The sequence below is a fragment of the Solea solea genome, chromosome 17 (genome assembly GCF_958295425.1).
Source record: "Solea solea chromosome 17, fSolSol10.1, whole genome shotgun sequence".
In the NCBI taxonomy this organism is placed as follows: Eukaryota; Metazoa; Chordata; class Actinopteri; order Pleuronectiformes; family Soleidae; genus Solea; species Solea solea.
This window is the reverse complement of record NC_081150.1, coordinates 25,257,162-25,273,209: the sequence shown is the minus strand read 5'-3', so window position 1 is coordinate 25,273,209 and position 16,048 is coordinate 25,257,162. Positions and strand designations below refer to the sequence as shown.

Below are 16,048 nucleotides of genomic sequence, written 5' to 3'. Positions count from 1 at the left end.
GTTGTTTACTAGTCACATTAAGTGACGCCAACAACCACTACAACAAAACAACAACTACAAGCCGCAGCAGAGTAACATACATCATTCTAACCGTAACGTGAGCTCGTGGAACCAGGGGGTGAAGGGGGTTTATCTTGAAACGTGCCCCATCCACAAATCCTATCACGTAAGGATTCACACAATGTGAAACTTGTGAATCACCACATCCTGTCTGTGGTGGCAGCTGGCCATATTCATTCAGATGCTGCCATAAAGCCAGCATGATATATTGATACCATGCTTGATGTCTTGATGAAGGACTTGAAAAACTTGATTCTCATTATTTGGTCAAAACAGTCATTTAAAGGGTGGATTCTCTTTGTGTTGTGTTCAAATTTTTCTAATTGGCACATTTTATAATTTCTGAAATATTCAATGTTTTTGGCACATTTTTTCCTCTAAAACGAGTACCTTGTGCTGAGAAGTTTGTATGTGGAAGAATGAAAATAAAGATGTCTGGCTTACCCATGATGCTGGCCTTGCCCAGATTGGTAATAGACTCTCCATAGTGACGTCGAGCCTGAGGTGGGGATGTGCAGGGGCTAGGGATGCTCTCTAAGTCTGACAAAGATATAGTTTCCTTGGTGGGGTTGAGCAGCGTGGGTCGGATCTGATCGTATGGTGTCGGACTGGTGGTGTTGTACCTGCACATAATATCCACATACACGTCACGTCACTGATTTCTTTACTGTGGTATTTATTGTGTTTTGATTTCATTCAACTGAGCTATTTTGTAGCTTGAGTCACATCCGAAACTTCACAGCCTACGCATTGAGATGTCATTATACCACATCATACTAAGTCATCTCATTCATTAACAACCATACTGTTGTTACTTATGGGTTACATGTTATTTTATTTACAGTATTGATTAAAAGCTGCTAATTTCATATTATTATTTAAGTTAAAAGAATTGAATTCCTAATACAGTCTATTGATATTGATTACATTGAATTTCATTTGTATTTACCTACAGAGGGTTCGCTTTAAGAAACCAGCATGTTTACCCGGATGTTATTTAGGAAAAGTTTATTTTTCTCCTCAGAGCAGCTGCTAGTGAATAAATGAATTATGCCAAAGTGATATTTTCTGCACCTTTTTTTCTTATATAAAGCCAAGATTTATTCCCATTTCTGACGTCCTGTGAAGTTATTTTGATCGTAGTTAATCTACACATGCCATTATCTCTAATATACTGTGAAAGGTGCTACAATCATTCATTTGCTCCAAGTTGATTACTAAATTTACTGTGAATTTCTTTTTACTGAAGTGCTGACATCAGAGACATGACCATGTGCAGAACCCACTTTTCTTTGTTTTATCAAAACACAAAAAACAGCAGTTACCCAATAACAAGCAGCCAAATCTAAAATCAAACAAACAAATAAAGAAGCAAAATAAATCAAAGCCAACAACTGCCAACATGGTATCACATTAGCAGGATGAAATGATTTTAAACAAAAAGTTACTGGACATGCAGTTAGAGAGCACGTGTTCAAAGCACCTCATTATACTTAGATAAGGGGGATTGTGATAACTAACATTCTAATCTGACATTCTTCAGGGGTGTTTTTTTAATTTGATAATGCAAAATTCCCACATACAAATGCACCATTTTATAACAATGGCATTTTCATTGTCTCAATTATAACGGGAGTCTTGCATCCAATTAATGGGCGGCATAGTAGAACTCTTTCTGCATGGTGAGGGCTCCGAGATGAACACTGGACACTTTCTGTGTGTCAGACCAGCTTCTGAACTTCCCAAAGCACAATACAAGAAAAAGTGCAATATTTCATGTGAAGGACGTACGTGCAATACAATACTCACTGTCTACCCCTCTGACTAACTGGCTGCTACCTAATCTTTTTTTTTCTTTTTGTTTTAAGATATATACAGTATTGGTATATTTCTAAATATATACAGTACTTAGTTTCCTCTTTACTTTACTCATTTTTCAACTTTTCTATTACAAGTATGCAGGAATGTATGCAATCACTGCACCGGAACAAAGCTGCACCTGATTTCATTGCTCCATTTAAAAGTACTCCTACTACAGCACTACTGCACCGACACATCACCCTGTGTCCAAAAACACACTCACTAACACACACACACTAATTCTGCAGTGACACTGAACGTGATGTGCATTTTTGGAGCAGCAAATTTAAATCACTCAAACAATAAACAGGGGAGGAGGTTGATACTATGCAGTGTGGATCGAAGTGACAGATGGGTGATCATTAAAGATCAGACATGACGATCGTTGTTTGGAGCTTTGAGAGAGAGAGAGAGACTTTGCCTCTAGCTGTGGTTGGTATCTTGTTTCAAAGCAGTTTCACATGCACAAATGTACTGTAAAAAAGTTTGTGTACATGCTCTGTAAAGACTTGATTGACTCAGTCATCACCTGCTGTGGATAAGTCGTGTGCCAACACTGACACTGACAAGAGCATTTCATGCCGCCACTGGTATGGGTGAACCAATAGAGAGGGGTGTAAGCAAGCTGCTGTGCTCTCCACTGAACTTGCAGAACGAGACGCTCGTAGAAGAAAAATACCATGAACTTCATGCTTTGCATTGTCATTTGATTTAGGCTGCATGCTCTGTGTGTGTGTGTGTGAGAGAGAGAGACAGAGAGACAGAGAGAGAGACAGAGAGAGACAGAGAGAGAGAGAGAGAGCGCTGCAGGGAAATGTTTTAAAATCTTGCTTGTGATGGTCAGTGTTGATTCTGTGGTACACATTGATCAATGTATGGGAAACTCTGGAAATGTTAGGTGCGACCAAAGAAACCTTTTCTCCACTATTTTCACATTTTCAATGACCAAACTAACTGATTCTGATCTAGCTACCAAGCTATCTAATGTCCTTGCCTTCTATCATGTTGTCAAATCTACAGGTGTCCTGTTAGGACTCAGTCGGTTGGAATTTTTGATAACAAAATCATTCTGTTATCAGATGCACAGAATTCTTGCAGTGACATTCTGACCCTTGATGCTTAAACTAGCAGTTTTGTCCTCAGGCTCAGGCTCTGCACTCAAACCGTCTCAGCATCATGTGGGCCCCTGCTCATTGTCAACTATTTTAATATCAGTTAGTTTGGGTAAGTGTTGTTTTAAAATGCTCTAACCTCCCAACTTCTTAAACACAAATACTTTTTAGTTTCTTTGCAGATTGTAACAAAGGACAAACAAAATAGGACAAAGACAACATGGGCAAAAACAAGACTTTGAGGACGTCATTATTTTGAGTTTTTAGAAAAACAATGATTGACATTTTCTACCATTTCCTGATATTTTACACACCAACAAGTAATTGAATATTTGAGAATCAAAATGGACTGATGGATCAGATAAAAATATATACATTTATATATACATAACTTACCAATGGATTTGAACAGGTGTAATGTTGCTATAGTGTTTCAAGATAAGAGGCTCCAATCTGTATGCCTAAAACAAAACAAACAGTTGTTATGTTAGAGTCATAGCAGGTCTATATGCAGTCATGTTGTAATATAATTAATGAATAGCATTCAAGATCAGTATAGGAAGGCTGATTTTCTTTCTGAATAATAAAAGTCACAAAAACAGGTAATGATAGTGATCTAAGCAGAATTGTTGTGGAGATAATAACTCACCACAGGATCCGTGGGATGGAATATGTTGAAGAGGTGTTTGCAGATAGTTGTGGGGAGGATGTGGTCCTGTGTGCCATTATTTCCAGGCCGGATTCCTCGCAATGCCAAGAAAACTGCCAGAGGAGAGCCCATGCAGAAGAAGTTTTCTACCTGCAACACAGAAAACAGGATTGATTCATCAACAAAGCCTGTTAAGAACTGATCCAAAAATACTCAGTGGCCACTTACAGAGAACAACAGCTGTGCTTGGCCACCTCATGCCCTTTATCACATTCCACAAACAATCATTAATCTTTCAATACAGCAAATCAAAGTAAGTAAACTTTGATTTAGGATGATTAGATTATTAATCTCCATCCATCCAAGAACAAGACTGTCGAGGGTGGGTGTAACCCCGCCTATCGCCCTATGTCCACTGAGATTGGCACAACAACCCCCGCAACCCTCCTGTGGAGGATAAAGTGGTAGAAAATGGATGCATGGATAATTGTTGTGCGTGAGTTACCTGACCGTGCTCGAATGACTCTCTCTCTCTTGAGCAAACTGCAGTGCTTGAACTTGCAATAATAAAGATCCTCTTTGTTCATGCAAGCCTTGTGTCATGAAGAAGGAAGACTAAACGACACAGACTTTACCCGGCAACAAGAAATACTATTTTCTGATTGGCTGAACTGTATGAATGGACTACGCAGAGCAATCTGCCTCCGCATCATCCATTACTAAGTTATATGCAGTGAGTTTTATCACGATCATGTGAACTTATTGAAATAAATGCATGAGACTTGAAAGTAATTAGGCTTCCTTGGTTCATTTTTTCAAATGAACAGATTTGGAAGGCTGCCTAACTTTGCCAAACTCACACTGAAATGCAGATGCAAAGAGATTTTCTCCATAGTGGGACTGAACAAAACCAAAACTAGGAACGCCTTGGCTCTGGGTGGAATGCTGTCATCCAATGAAAAAGGACATTGAGGCTCAGTGCTTTAAATGGGAGCCCCTTATCTCTGTCATCAAGGCATCGAAATCCCACAAAAAACACTTACCACACACAGCACCAATCATAAGATCATAAGAAACACACACACAGACAATGACCAATGCTGTTTAAGGGGCCAATTTGGGGCTAAATGTCTCTTTGATCTGTCTTTTTTGTTATGAAAGGCAAGAATAAAAACATATTTTTTTGGTTTACTGGGATTAGTCCTTTATTAGATTAACATATTATCTTCATACACTAACCGCCAGTACCACTACTACCCCCCAACTAAACTCTAAACTCTCTAAACATGAGAGCACTACATATCGCTGCAGTGGTTCTTGCAACATTTGTTTGAAACATATGTTAGAGATTGTTTTAGCTGTATTATATCTACAACAAAGGAAACAACTTGGAATACCTAATACAAATATTGTATACAGCTTACTACCGTCTGACTTGTCAGTGTTACCTTGAACTTTAAGGCCGGGACTGCTACACATGAGGAGGTCTGTAGACCCTGGAACTGATCCTCCAAGTCCCTCAACCTGATGGAATGACAGATATACATTAGAGATTAAATTACACGCCATTATTACTTGTTACCCAATCATCAAGAATTAAACATTCTTGGGTTACAGATGCAGCTTTCTGCAGCTGACTACTTTTGGAAACCTTTGTCCAGAGGAAGTAGTGCAAATCATCATGATATGGTGTAGAGGAGAATTTTAAAGGAGAATACATATTCACATGTGAGCGCTTTCTCTCAGCTGTGAAATAATAAAATGAAAACAGCAACCAGCAAGCAAAGATCAGACCAGGAAAATATACATAGTTCTCTGGCAGAATTCTTTTTTTAGGTCGTAAGCTTACCAAGGATAAATCCAAGAAAAAAAAAGGTTTATAATAAAAAATAAAATAGAACATGAAATGATACATGGGCAGATTCATTTGCTTTCACTGCTGACAAGACTGACAAGACCAGTATGCTGGTGAGAAATTAGTCAAATGTTGCAAGACATTTCCAGAACAAACACACAGCCTTTGCTGAAAAATATCCAGTTGGTGACAAGAGAAATAAATCTGTTTTGGAACTGATGTGGAACACTGATGAAGTGGAAGAAAATTGGAGATATGTCGCTCTCTGCGAAGACTGTCAAGGACAAAACCATAAAAATGGCAGAAAACATCATCAGTCAGCAAATTAAAGACATCAATTCGGCTTCAATCACTTGTGATGAGTCCAAGGACAAAGGTGACATTGAATAAATAACACTGTTCTGCCGATATGTGAACTCTGCTGGGCCACAGGAAGAAATGATTGAGTTGATAAATGGCCAGACATGGGGGGAAGACATCTGTCTTGGATTGTTTAAGGTGTGGAAACACAAACAGACAGACAGACACACAGAGCCACTAAAAGCAATACTTCACTCTCACTCCGTGGGATGAAGTAATAAACACCACCCACCTGGCTACTGATGGGGCACCGAGTACGACAGGAGCGCATAAGGGCTTTGTGGCTTTACTGCAGAAGTCGCTGGACAGAACGCTGCAGACATTTCACTGTATGCAGAACAAAGTCCGCTGGCTGTCTACAGGGGAGGTGCTGAAATGCTTTGCGTTGTGTCGGGAAGAGGTGAAAACTTTCCTGGACAGCAAAGGGCTCACCTTTCATGATCTGGAACAGCCAGAGTGGATGGAAAAGCTGCACTTCAAGGCAGATATGACAGCACACCTGAACACACTGAACACAACTCTACAGGGGAAAGGAGGCACAACCCTGCACATGCTGGAGGAGGTTTTGGCACTCGAGTGCAAATTGACAGTATATGCGAGAGATTTACAGAGGGGTACACTGTCTCACTTCCCCTCTTTGAGAGAGTTGAAACAAGCTCACAATTTGATAAATTCTGAGTATTTGCAGTGTGCAATCACCACAATGCAAACATCGTTTTGGGAAACAGTTCTGATTCAGAGAGGAAAAAACACATTATCCTTCCCTGTCACTCCCCTGACCATCGATCCACCCTACTGAATATGACTACATTTACAGGTGTAAGTCGGATCTTGAGATGGAACCGGCCAACATGGCCGACAAGGACATTTGGGGGTCTAAGTTCAAACACTTGATAGCTGATATTGAAGATGTTGCCTTTCAGAAGGATGGAGTGATATTGAAAACCTTCCCAAACATGTTAACATATAAGCAGTGTGGGATTATAAGGAGAGAGAAATTAAATATAAGATTGCAGCATATAATAATGATCATTAAAAGAACATACAGTGCAAATGAAAGTTTAAAATTTAAAGTGCTTTGAAAGAGCTCAATCGTAAGCACAGGAGAAGAGAAGTGTTTTTAAACTGGATTTAAAAATGTTCACAGTTGGGGCTGATTTCAGTTCTGCTGCTAGCTTGTTCCAGTTGTGTGAAGCATTACATCTGAAAGCTGCTTCACCATGTTTAGTTTGAACTCTGGGCTCCACTATCTGACCTGAGTCAGTAGATCTCAGAGCCCTACTGGGTTTATAGTCTACTTACATGTCATTCATGCATTCTGGACCTAAACATTCAAGGTCAAGGTCAAATTTATTTATAAAGCACATTTACAACAACCATCGCTGTCCAAAGTGCTGTACACTGGCAATACAAAATGTCAACAAAGTTAAAATACATAGTTAAATTACAAACAATAGCAATAACAATAACTAAATAAAATCCTGCTCAGCTTGTGCTGAAGGCCGTTGTAAACAAATGGGTCTTCAAAAGAGATTTAAAAACATTCAAAGACTGAGCTGTTTTAATGCTCAAGGGAAGAGTGTTCCAAAGCTTGGGCGCCGCAACAGCAAAAGCACGGTCACCCCTCGTTTTCATTTGTGATCTCGGTACAACTACCAACATTTCATTTACCAACCTTGTTGTCCTCTTTGGGACATGAACAGACAGAAGCTCTGACAGGTAAGATGGAGCCATCCCATTCAGACATTTAAAAACCAACAATAGGACCATAAAATGAATCCTGTAGCTCACTGGGAGCCAGTGCAAGGAGACCAGAACAGGAGTTATATGCTCATATTTCCATGAGCCAGTGAGCAAGCGAGCTGCAGCATTTTGGACCAGCTGCAGGCGATGGACGGAGGCCTGGTCTAATCCATAGTATAACGAGTTACAGTAGTCCAACCGACACGAGATGAGAACATGGACTACACGCTCTAGATCAGCGCGTGGTAGGTAAGGCTTGACTTTACTGAGAAGGCGTAATTGGTAAAAGCCTACTTTTACAACCAAACTAATCTGCTGATCCAACTTAAAGGAGCTGTCAATCATCACACCCAGATTTCTGACTGCTTGGTGGCAGTGGTGACTCAGAGGGCCTAAAATCGAAAAATCAAAAGGATTTCCAAATGTTACAACCTCTGTTTTAGATTTGTTAAAATTTAAAAAGTTTAGAGCCAACCACTGCTTTACTTCCTGGGGGCAATTTACCAGGGCGTGAGCAATATCTGTATTTGGTTTTAAAGGCAAATAGACTTGAACATCATCAGCAAAACAGTGAAACGAAATATTATGTTTTTGAAAAAGGGACCCTAGGGGCAGCAAATACAAAGAAAACAATAACGGGGCTAAAATAGAGACTTGGGGCACTCCACAGCTAAGAGGGGCCACCCTTGAGCTAAAAGGGCCCAAGTGGATAGAGAAAGAGCAGCCCTCAAGATACGACTTGAACCATTGCAAGGCTGTGCCTTTGATGCCCACACAGTCCTCGAGTCGAGAAAGCAAAATTTGGTGATCCACAGTGTCAAAAGCTGCAGATAAATCTAAAAGCACAAGAACAGTGGAAAAACCAGAGTCAACCGATAAAAGAAGATCATTAAAAACTCTTAAAAGTGCTGTTTCAGTGCTGTGACGCATTTTAAAACCAGACAGAAATTTATCCAAAAGGCTATTAGCTTCCAGGTAGTTTTGGATTTGCACATATGCCAATTTCTCCAATATTTTGGACAGAAAGGGGAGCTTTGAAATAGGCCTACAGTTAGATAGTGTTTCACGATCTAGGTTGTGTCTTTTTAACAAAGGCTGCACAATAGCATGCAAATGCATTTCATTTGGGACACAACCTGACATCAATGAGGAATTAATAATGCTCATTATATAAGGCCCAACCACATCAAAGGCATCTTATAATATTTTAGGAGGAAGACAATCAAGTGGGCATTCAGAGGGATTAACTGGTGCACAATATTTGACATACCATCTAGAGACACGGGGTCAAAGTGCTCAAAAACTGCAGAACAAACAGGGTTAATAGAGGGGTCTGCAACAGTGCAAGGCTGTGTTGAATCTCGGATCGCAGAAATCTTGTCAACAAAAAATGTAAGGAACACACACATAATAACTCAGATGGCACGATACTGCTAAATTCACTTGGGTTTACCAGGCGATTTAACCCAGTTAAAAGAACCTGGGGTTTGTGCACATTCAAAGATATCATATTTGACATATACTCAGCTTTAGCACACTTAACTGCTTTCTGATAGTTATCCAAACTAGCTCTTAAGATACCCAGAGAAACATGAAGATTGTCCTTTTTCCAACACCTCTCTGCGGACCTGCACTCTCGCCTAAGTGCACGGGTTGTGTGAATTGAACAGCACACGGAATTCAACATACAAGACAGTTCATCAACGCTTGGGTTGTGCAGTAAATCCAGAGGAGGAGCAGAAGAAATAAATCTAACACAGAACTCCACCGTCGTTGAAGAGTTAATCACGCGCCGCCTACGCATAAAAGCACAAAGCTCATCCAAAGAGCACGGCAACTTTAGAGAAAGCAGGACAGACAAAATGGTCCGAAATTGGCATTCCACAATGCAGACATTTAAGCCGTGAGAAAGGACGAGATCGAGTGTATGTCCCTTTTCGTGTGTCGGTCCAGTTAACCACTGCATTTGATTAAAAGATTCCAAAAAGGATAAAAAGTCCTTGACCAACGGTTTCGATTTACAGCATATGTCGATGTTAAAATCACAGACGATAAGCAGACGGTCATATTTAACAACCACTTCTGCCACAAAGTCGGAGAAGTCCGTAATAAAATCTTTGTTAAATTTAGGCGGTTGATAGATGAGTGCACAAAAGATGGGCGCATTTCTCTGAATCTCAAACAACTGCAGTTCAGAACTGGAGAATGTATTTGATGGATACTGGCGGCAGAGAATGCCGAACACTCACCGGGATGAAGCCAAGTCTCAGTTAAAAGCATAAGGTCCAAATGCCGGGACTGAATGAAGTCATTTAGTACAAAAGTCTTGTTGGCCAACGACCTAGAGTTTAACAGCTCTATACGGAGAATATCCTTGTTGATCGGAGCACGGGCACAAGCTAGCAAGCGGAGATTTACCTGGTTTATACCCCGGTGGTCTGTTTGGCGTCTCAGGGAGAAAAGCCGCTCCAACGCTGGCAACAGATGAGCCCCGGTTTGAGCGGCAGTGACGGGTATAGGAACCAGCCAGCGCAGATGATCCATAGCGAGGCGAAAGGCCATTTTTCCTTGAACGCAGGTAAGTCCTGACTTTGACCAACACACCTCCTTGTTTTTCCCTTCTGCGCGCACGTCTCCTCCAGGGCACAGCAAGAGGAGTGGTGCGAAGGTGAGCTGGTATGGAAGCTAGCAGGGGCGGAGGTGTTGGATTTGAAGACTGGTGAATAATACAGTGCTTCAGGAAGGCTGCATGTGAAGCCTGAATGTTTAACAAACACTGACGATCGTACACAAGCGTCCCAGAAATTCTTGAGCAGAAAACACAAATCCATACGAGAAATAGTGTGCTGATTAGGACAGGGAGACGGAGACGGAGTCCAGGTGGTCACTCTTCTTCACACGTTTTCACTTTGTTGTTTCATATCGGCCCGGTTCACGTAATGTCAAAGCTGATGCCCTGTCCCGAATTTTTGATGCCCCTGACTCCATTGAGCCTCCTGTCCCCATTCTCCCTCCTAACCTGGTGGTGGGCTCTGTCATCTGGGACGTTGAGGAGCAGGTTAAGCGTTCCCATCGCTCTGACCCGCCTCCGGCGTCCTGTCCCCCTAACCGACTCTTTGTCCCAGTATATGTCCGTTCACAGGTGCTTGGTTGGGGGCATGCTTCTAAGTGGTCTTGCCATCCGGGAGGATCGTGTACCGCTCTACTTGTGGGTCGGCACTTCTGACCGTGACGTCAGGGAGTTTGTGGCGGCCTGTCCGGTCTGTGCGGTGTGTAAGTCTTCCCATGCCCAGCCTCATGAGAAACTCCTTCATCTGCCGATACCATCTCGACCCTGGTCCCACATCTCCCTGGATTTTGTCACTGGGTTGCTGTCATTGGAGGGTAAGACCTGCATTCTAATTGTGGTTGATTGATTCTCCAAGATGGCGCACAGTCTATGACAGTCTATACTGTTCGGCGGATTTTAGACTCTCGCCGCCGGGGACGTGGATTCCAGTACCTGGTCGACTGGGAGGGTTATGGTCCAGAGGAGAGGTCGTGGGTCCCCAGCCGGGACATCCTCCACCCCTCTCTTATAAGGGACTTCTCGGTCGGCCATGTTTAGTGTTTTTATGTTTAGGGTCTGTGTTTTATGTTTAGTGCCAGGGTTTTTTATTTTGCAGGGGGTGCTGTGCCAATCTCAGCTGACATAGGGCAATAGGCGGCAATACCCTCCACCTTGGACAGTTCAACAGTCCATCGTAGGGCCACACATAGAGACAAACAACCATTCAGTCAATTTAGAGTGACCAGTTTACCTAATCCCCATATTGCATGTTTTTGGACTGTGGGAGGAAGCCGGAGAACCCAGAGAAAACCCACGCACACACAGAGAGAACATGCAAACTCCATGCAGAAAGAACCTTGTTCCAACCGGGGCTCGAACCCGGGTCTTCTTGTTGCAAAAGCAAGCGCACTAACCACTACACCAATCGGAGGAATATATTACCATTTATCTTTGATAGCCAATAACTATGGAGGACTGAAAGTGCCAACATTAAATAAATAAATACACCATTAAATAATTACTAAAATGTGTCATTAATTAATTAAAATTGGAATTAAATACATAAATGTGTTATTAAATTATTAAATTCATTCATTAAAATACCAATTCATTTTATGTAAAAAAAACATATATAATTCTTTCACTATTTAATTAATTATTTCATGGTCCTGTGTTGCAGTGCATCATTAATTTATTTTATCTGTCATTTCTAACACCTGATTGGTTAACCCGCACATCAAGTCAAGACAAATTGATTCCAGATGATGAATTGATGTAGAGATAGTGAACACATTCCTATGCACTGGGTGGCGCTATTCACCTCTACGTTGGTTGAGATACTCAATCAAACAAAACAAATTTACAACCACTAAAAATCAATGTCCTGCTAGCCCCAATCATGGATGTATAATTACTATTATTAGTATACTGTATATTATTAGTGGTGAAGTGAGCGCAGGTCTCAGTGCATCACACAGTCACAGGTCCACAGTCCACACTGTCATCTGTGTCACAATGTCCGGGACTGAACTCAGTGATAAAGTGCAGCATGTCAGTCTCCTCTCAATCAGTCAATCCACACACAGCATCAACAATAACTTTGAACATAAATGCTAATGAGCAACGAATTTATAACTTATGGCGCATTTCCACCGGCTCTACTCGCCTCACCTCGCCTCACCTCGCCTCACCACACCACGGTTTAAGTAGCGTTTCCGCTAGCATAGTACCTGGTACCAGGTACTATTTTTAGTACCTGCTCCGGCAGGTTCCAAGCGTGCTAGTAGTAGGTACTATGCAATGATTGGTCAGACTGCCGGCCGCTGACTGGCCAGAGTCCCGTAGTCCCGCTGTAGTCTGTGGAGTAGGAGTCTAGGGTTGTGGGTTAATCTCCAACAACTGCAGAAGTCTGGAGTAAAGTCACTAGTCACTAGTGTGTTGTATAAAACAAGTCACCGCAGTTTCACTCCACCCACGTTAAGTAGGTACTTTTTTGTAGTGGAGATGCAACGTAATCGTGCCGCGCCGTGCCAAGAGGTTAGGAAGGTTTTACAAATGTGAACCTCCATGAATTAAAAATATAGAATATAAAGATCTATACATGCCTGTGTCCATGTCGCCAGGTGTCCTGTGTACTCTTTTACAGGCGTCTCTTTTACTATTGTGCTCAATGGGAAAATTGCTTTTTGGGCCACATGAGTATTTTTTTTTGCAGTACCACGAGTGGCCACCATGATACAATTCAATGCAGAGAGGGCGGAGCTCTATCCAGTTCTTATAATACATCCATGAAGAACCCCCGAGAAAGAGAGAAAGTTCATGAAGGTCCTCCATCGTCTCTCTTCAGGCATGCTACTTCAGACCAAAGCAATGGATCAGCTAATGCTGATCTAGTGACTTTGATGGGCGAGTTCAACAGACAAAATAAATTAATGATGCACTGCAACACAGGACCATGAAATAATTAATTAAATAGAAAAAAAATTATATATATAATATGAATTGGTATTTTAATTAATTAATGACACATTTAATAACACATTTATGTATTTAATTCCAATTTTAATTAATTACTTATTTGAGTTATTATTTAATGGTGTATTTATTTATTTGATTTTGGCACTTTCAGTCCTCCATAAATAACTGATACCAAAGCACTTTATTTAATGTCCCAATGATGTATCACATTTTTACAGCCTTTGGAGTATGTTAATTACATTGCTTCAAAATGTTTTGTTAGTTGTTCAGCCTGAATTAGAGAAAGCGTTGCACCATGAGGTAAATGTTGTACTACAACAGATTTAACTCTTTGTCCATTGTACCTGATGTACATTCATAATGCTTAGTACCTGAGGTGTGTGAGTCTCAGCTGCTTCTGAAGGTGGTGTTCCTCCTCATTCAGCCAGTTTGTCTCCTCTTGGTCTGGTGCTTCTTGATGATGAAATCGTATGGGGTCCCAGCCTGTCATGATGTCGTAGGTGATGACACAGCCCAGTGAATGTGACACAATCGACACCTTACCACTTTTTTCAAAGTCAGGATTCCGCAAGCAGAAGAGTGAGTAGAGTCGATTGAGCTCCAGAGTCAATCCTCTTGTAATCTACACCCACACAGGTGCAAAGACACACAACAACATAAAGGGATATTTTACTAAAGAATTCATCTGTTTTTGAATCACGATTTTAAAAAGAGAATATTATTTGAAGAGCGCACACACAGCATGAACCACTGAGCATCGCAACAGGTTACACAAGACAGTGAGATTCATCATGCTTGCACTCTGTTGCATGGACTGGAAAATTAAATGCCTATGTAAACCTATGTTCTTGGATTCCACAACTCAAACTGTCATTGCATCCCCATCACTGTAAAGCAGATAACTTTCCACCATGTACACCGCAACACTTTTTTTAATTGTGTACTAACTATTTAAATAGTCAAGGGTTTAAGCATATTTAGCTTGATGCTTCATGACCTTGATTATATTTTCATTATTTCACAGCCAAGCAATTGACCCAATTATATAGCTATACAGCCATGAGAATTAAAACATTTTATCCAGGATTAAGCTGTGAATGGGGGGCACTGGATTCAGACTGACAGCAGGCCACAGTTATCTGGAAACAGAATGTGGCTCAGCGGGAATATGTAAAGCTGTTCCATAGCCTCTGGTTCAGTTGAGGCTCACCTCATCTCTATATAGAGGGCTGGTGTAGTACATGATGTCCATGGCACTGCTGTTCAGCATGTCTCTGAGACCCCGCACTTTATCTGGAGTGATGGAGTCCACTGTATCTGCAAGGAGAACATGCAAATACAAACACAGCCATCAGTGTGAGGTAGAACACCATGTCTCCACATTGTGATGTGGACTTCTCTACCTTCAGGACAACGACAGACAGTCCCATTGTCTTGATAAGTCCCATTGTCACCAAAGAATAAATCAAGTGATCTCAGAGAAAACAACCCTTCTACACCTCCTCTGAACTATCTTTGCACAAAGAGAAATTACATTACACATGAAACTCAACAATTAACATTTTTCTTATGATCCTGTGTCTCCTGTGCACTTCTTACAGGTGTCTCTGTTTGTGTATTTGGGTGTTGTAGAGATGCCTACAAATAAATTAACATAGAGAAGTGTAAGTTGTTGTGTGAAACTGCAGCAGGTTATAGGGACTTCAACTATATACAGTGCCCTCCTATACTATTGGAACAGTGAGGCCAATTCCTTTATTTTTGCCATAGACTGAAAACATTTGGGTTTGACATCAAAAGAGAATATGAGACGAAAGATGGACATTTCAGCTTTTACTTCCATCTGGATCTGATACACAAGAAGAACCTTTAGTTTGAAGTAAACTAAATGTGCATGCTTCATTTAGAGTACTGTGTAGTGTCAAAAGTGGAAGTGAATACATACAGTATGTATTTTCAATGTCAATTTGTGACTGCAAAATAAAGCAAGCTTCACATAATAATGTGCGTTTATGAAAATGAATATGTTAAAGAGTGAATATTACCAGACTTTATGCAACTGTGTGGCTGTGGATTCAGCCATCAGACGCCATCTAACTTCCATAAAAATGAAAAGAAGAAACCTGAAGCAGTGCCATCACCAGGAGAACACACAATGCAAGACTTTATAGAGCGACATGCTATGGCACTCCCTTTATAGCTAACGTGATACGTGCACCACAACAGCAGAGGGTTTTAATGTTTGCACTGTCTGTCCAGCGACAACACGGCTGAAGCCACCTGCGCTCCAGAGATTTCCCCCCCGGAAAAAAAACAAGATCAGAAGTCTGGGCATATTTTGTATTTTTAAAGGATTTTGACGGTAAAATAATTGAAGACAATCAATCCTTGTGCAGAAAATGCAAAAAAAAAACCTCCGTGAAGGGGGGTAACACTTCCAATTTCATGAGCCATCTCCGTGACCACCACCCACAACTTTTCAGCGAGTAATTCAACAAAAACGGGATTTCGGAATAGTGGGAAACGTCATGGTTTGTCTGTAAAACGTTCCTATTTTCTCAATAAAGGAAACCTAAGTTAAGTGTTACCTAACGTTACTCCTGTAAAAATACATGTTATTGGGCGCTATCAGCGAAAGCGAGTAGTGTGTGCAGACGACACGTACCGTAGCAGACCAAAATGTGTTTGTTTCTGTGTTTTTTAATTTTATTTTTATGCTGTGTACGACTGCTGCTACTTAATTATTATCCAAAACAGAGTGAGGACCTGCGTGTGTGTGTGTGTGTGTGTGTGTGCGCGTGTCAGTCAGATGATAATTAATAATAATAATAATAATCATCATATAATATAAAATATATTTTTTTAAATAAAACTTGGTTAAA

General features: G+C 40.9%; 1 protein-coding gene across 2 annotated transcripts in view; it reads right to left on the bottom strand.

The window, feature by feature from the left end:
• ddhd1b (DDHD domain containing 1b) overlaps nucleotides 1–16,048 on the bottom strand; it is a 45,589-nt gene that overhangs the window by 4,610 nt on the left and 24,931 nt on the right. For both annotated transcript variants that reach the window (XR_009233660.1, XM_058613516.1), the window contains exons 6-11: nucleotides 14,377–14,483; nucleotides 13,538–13,788; nucleotides 5,130–5,205; nucleotides 3,682–3,831; nucleotides 3,429–3,493; nucleotides 505–683 (exon numbers count right to left, since the gene is read on the bottom strand). Coding sequence is in view for 1 of the 2 variants with exons in the window: in XM_058613516.1 (XP_058469499.1) it covers nucleotides 505–683; nucleotides 3,429–3,493; nucleotides 3,682–3,831; nucleotides 5,130–5,205; nucleotides 13,538–13,788; nucleotides 14,377–14,483 (828 nt within the window). In the remaining variant the exon portion in view is untranslated. The remainder of the gene's footprint in view (nucleotides 1–504; nucleotides 684–3,428; nucleotides 3,494–3,681; nucleotides 3,832–5,129; nucleotides 5,206–13,537; nucleotides 13,789–14,376; nucleotides 14,484–16,048) is intronic.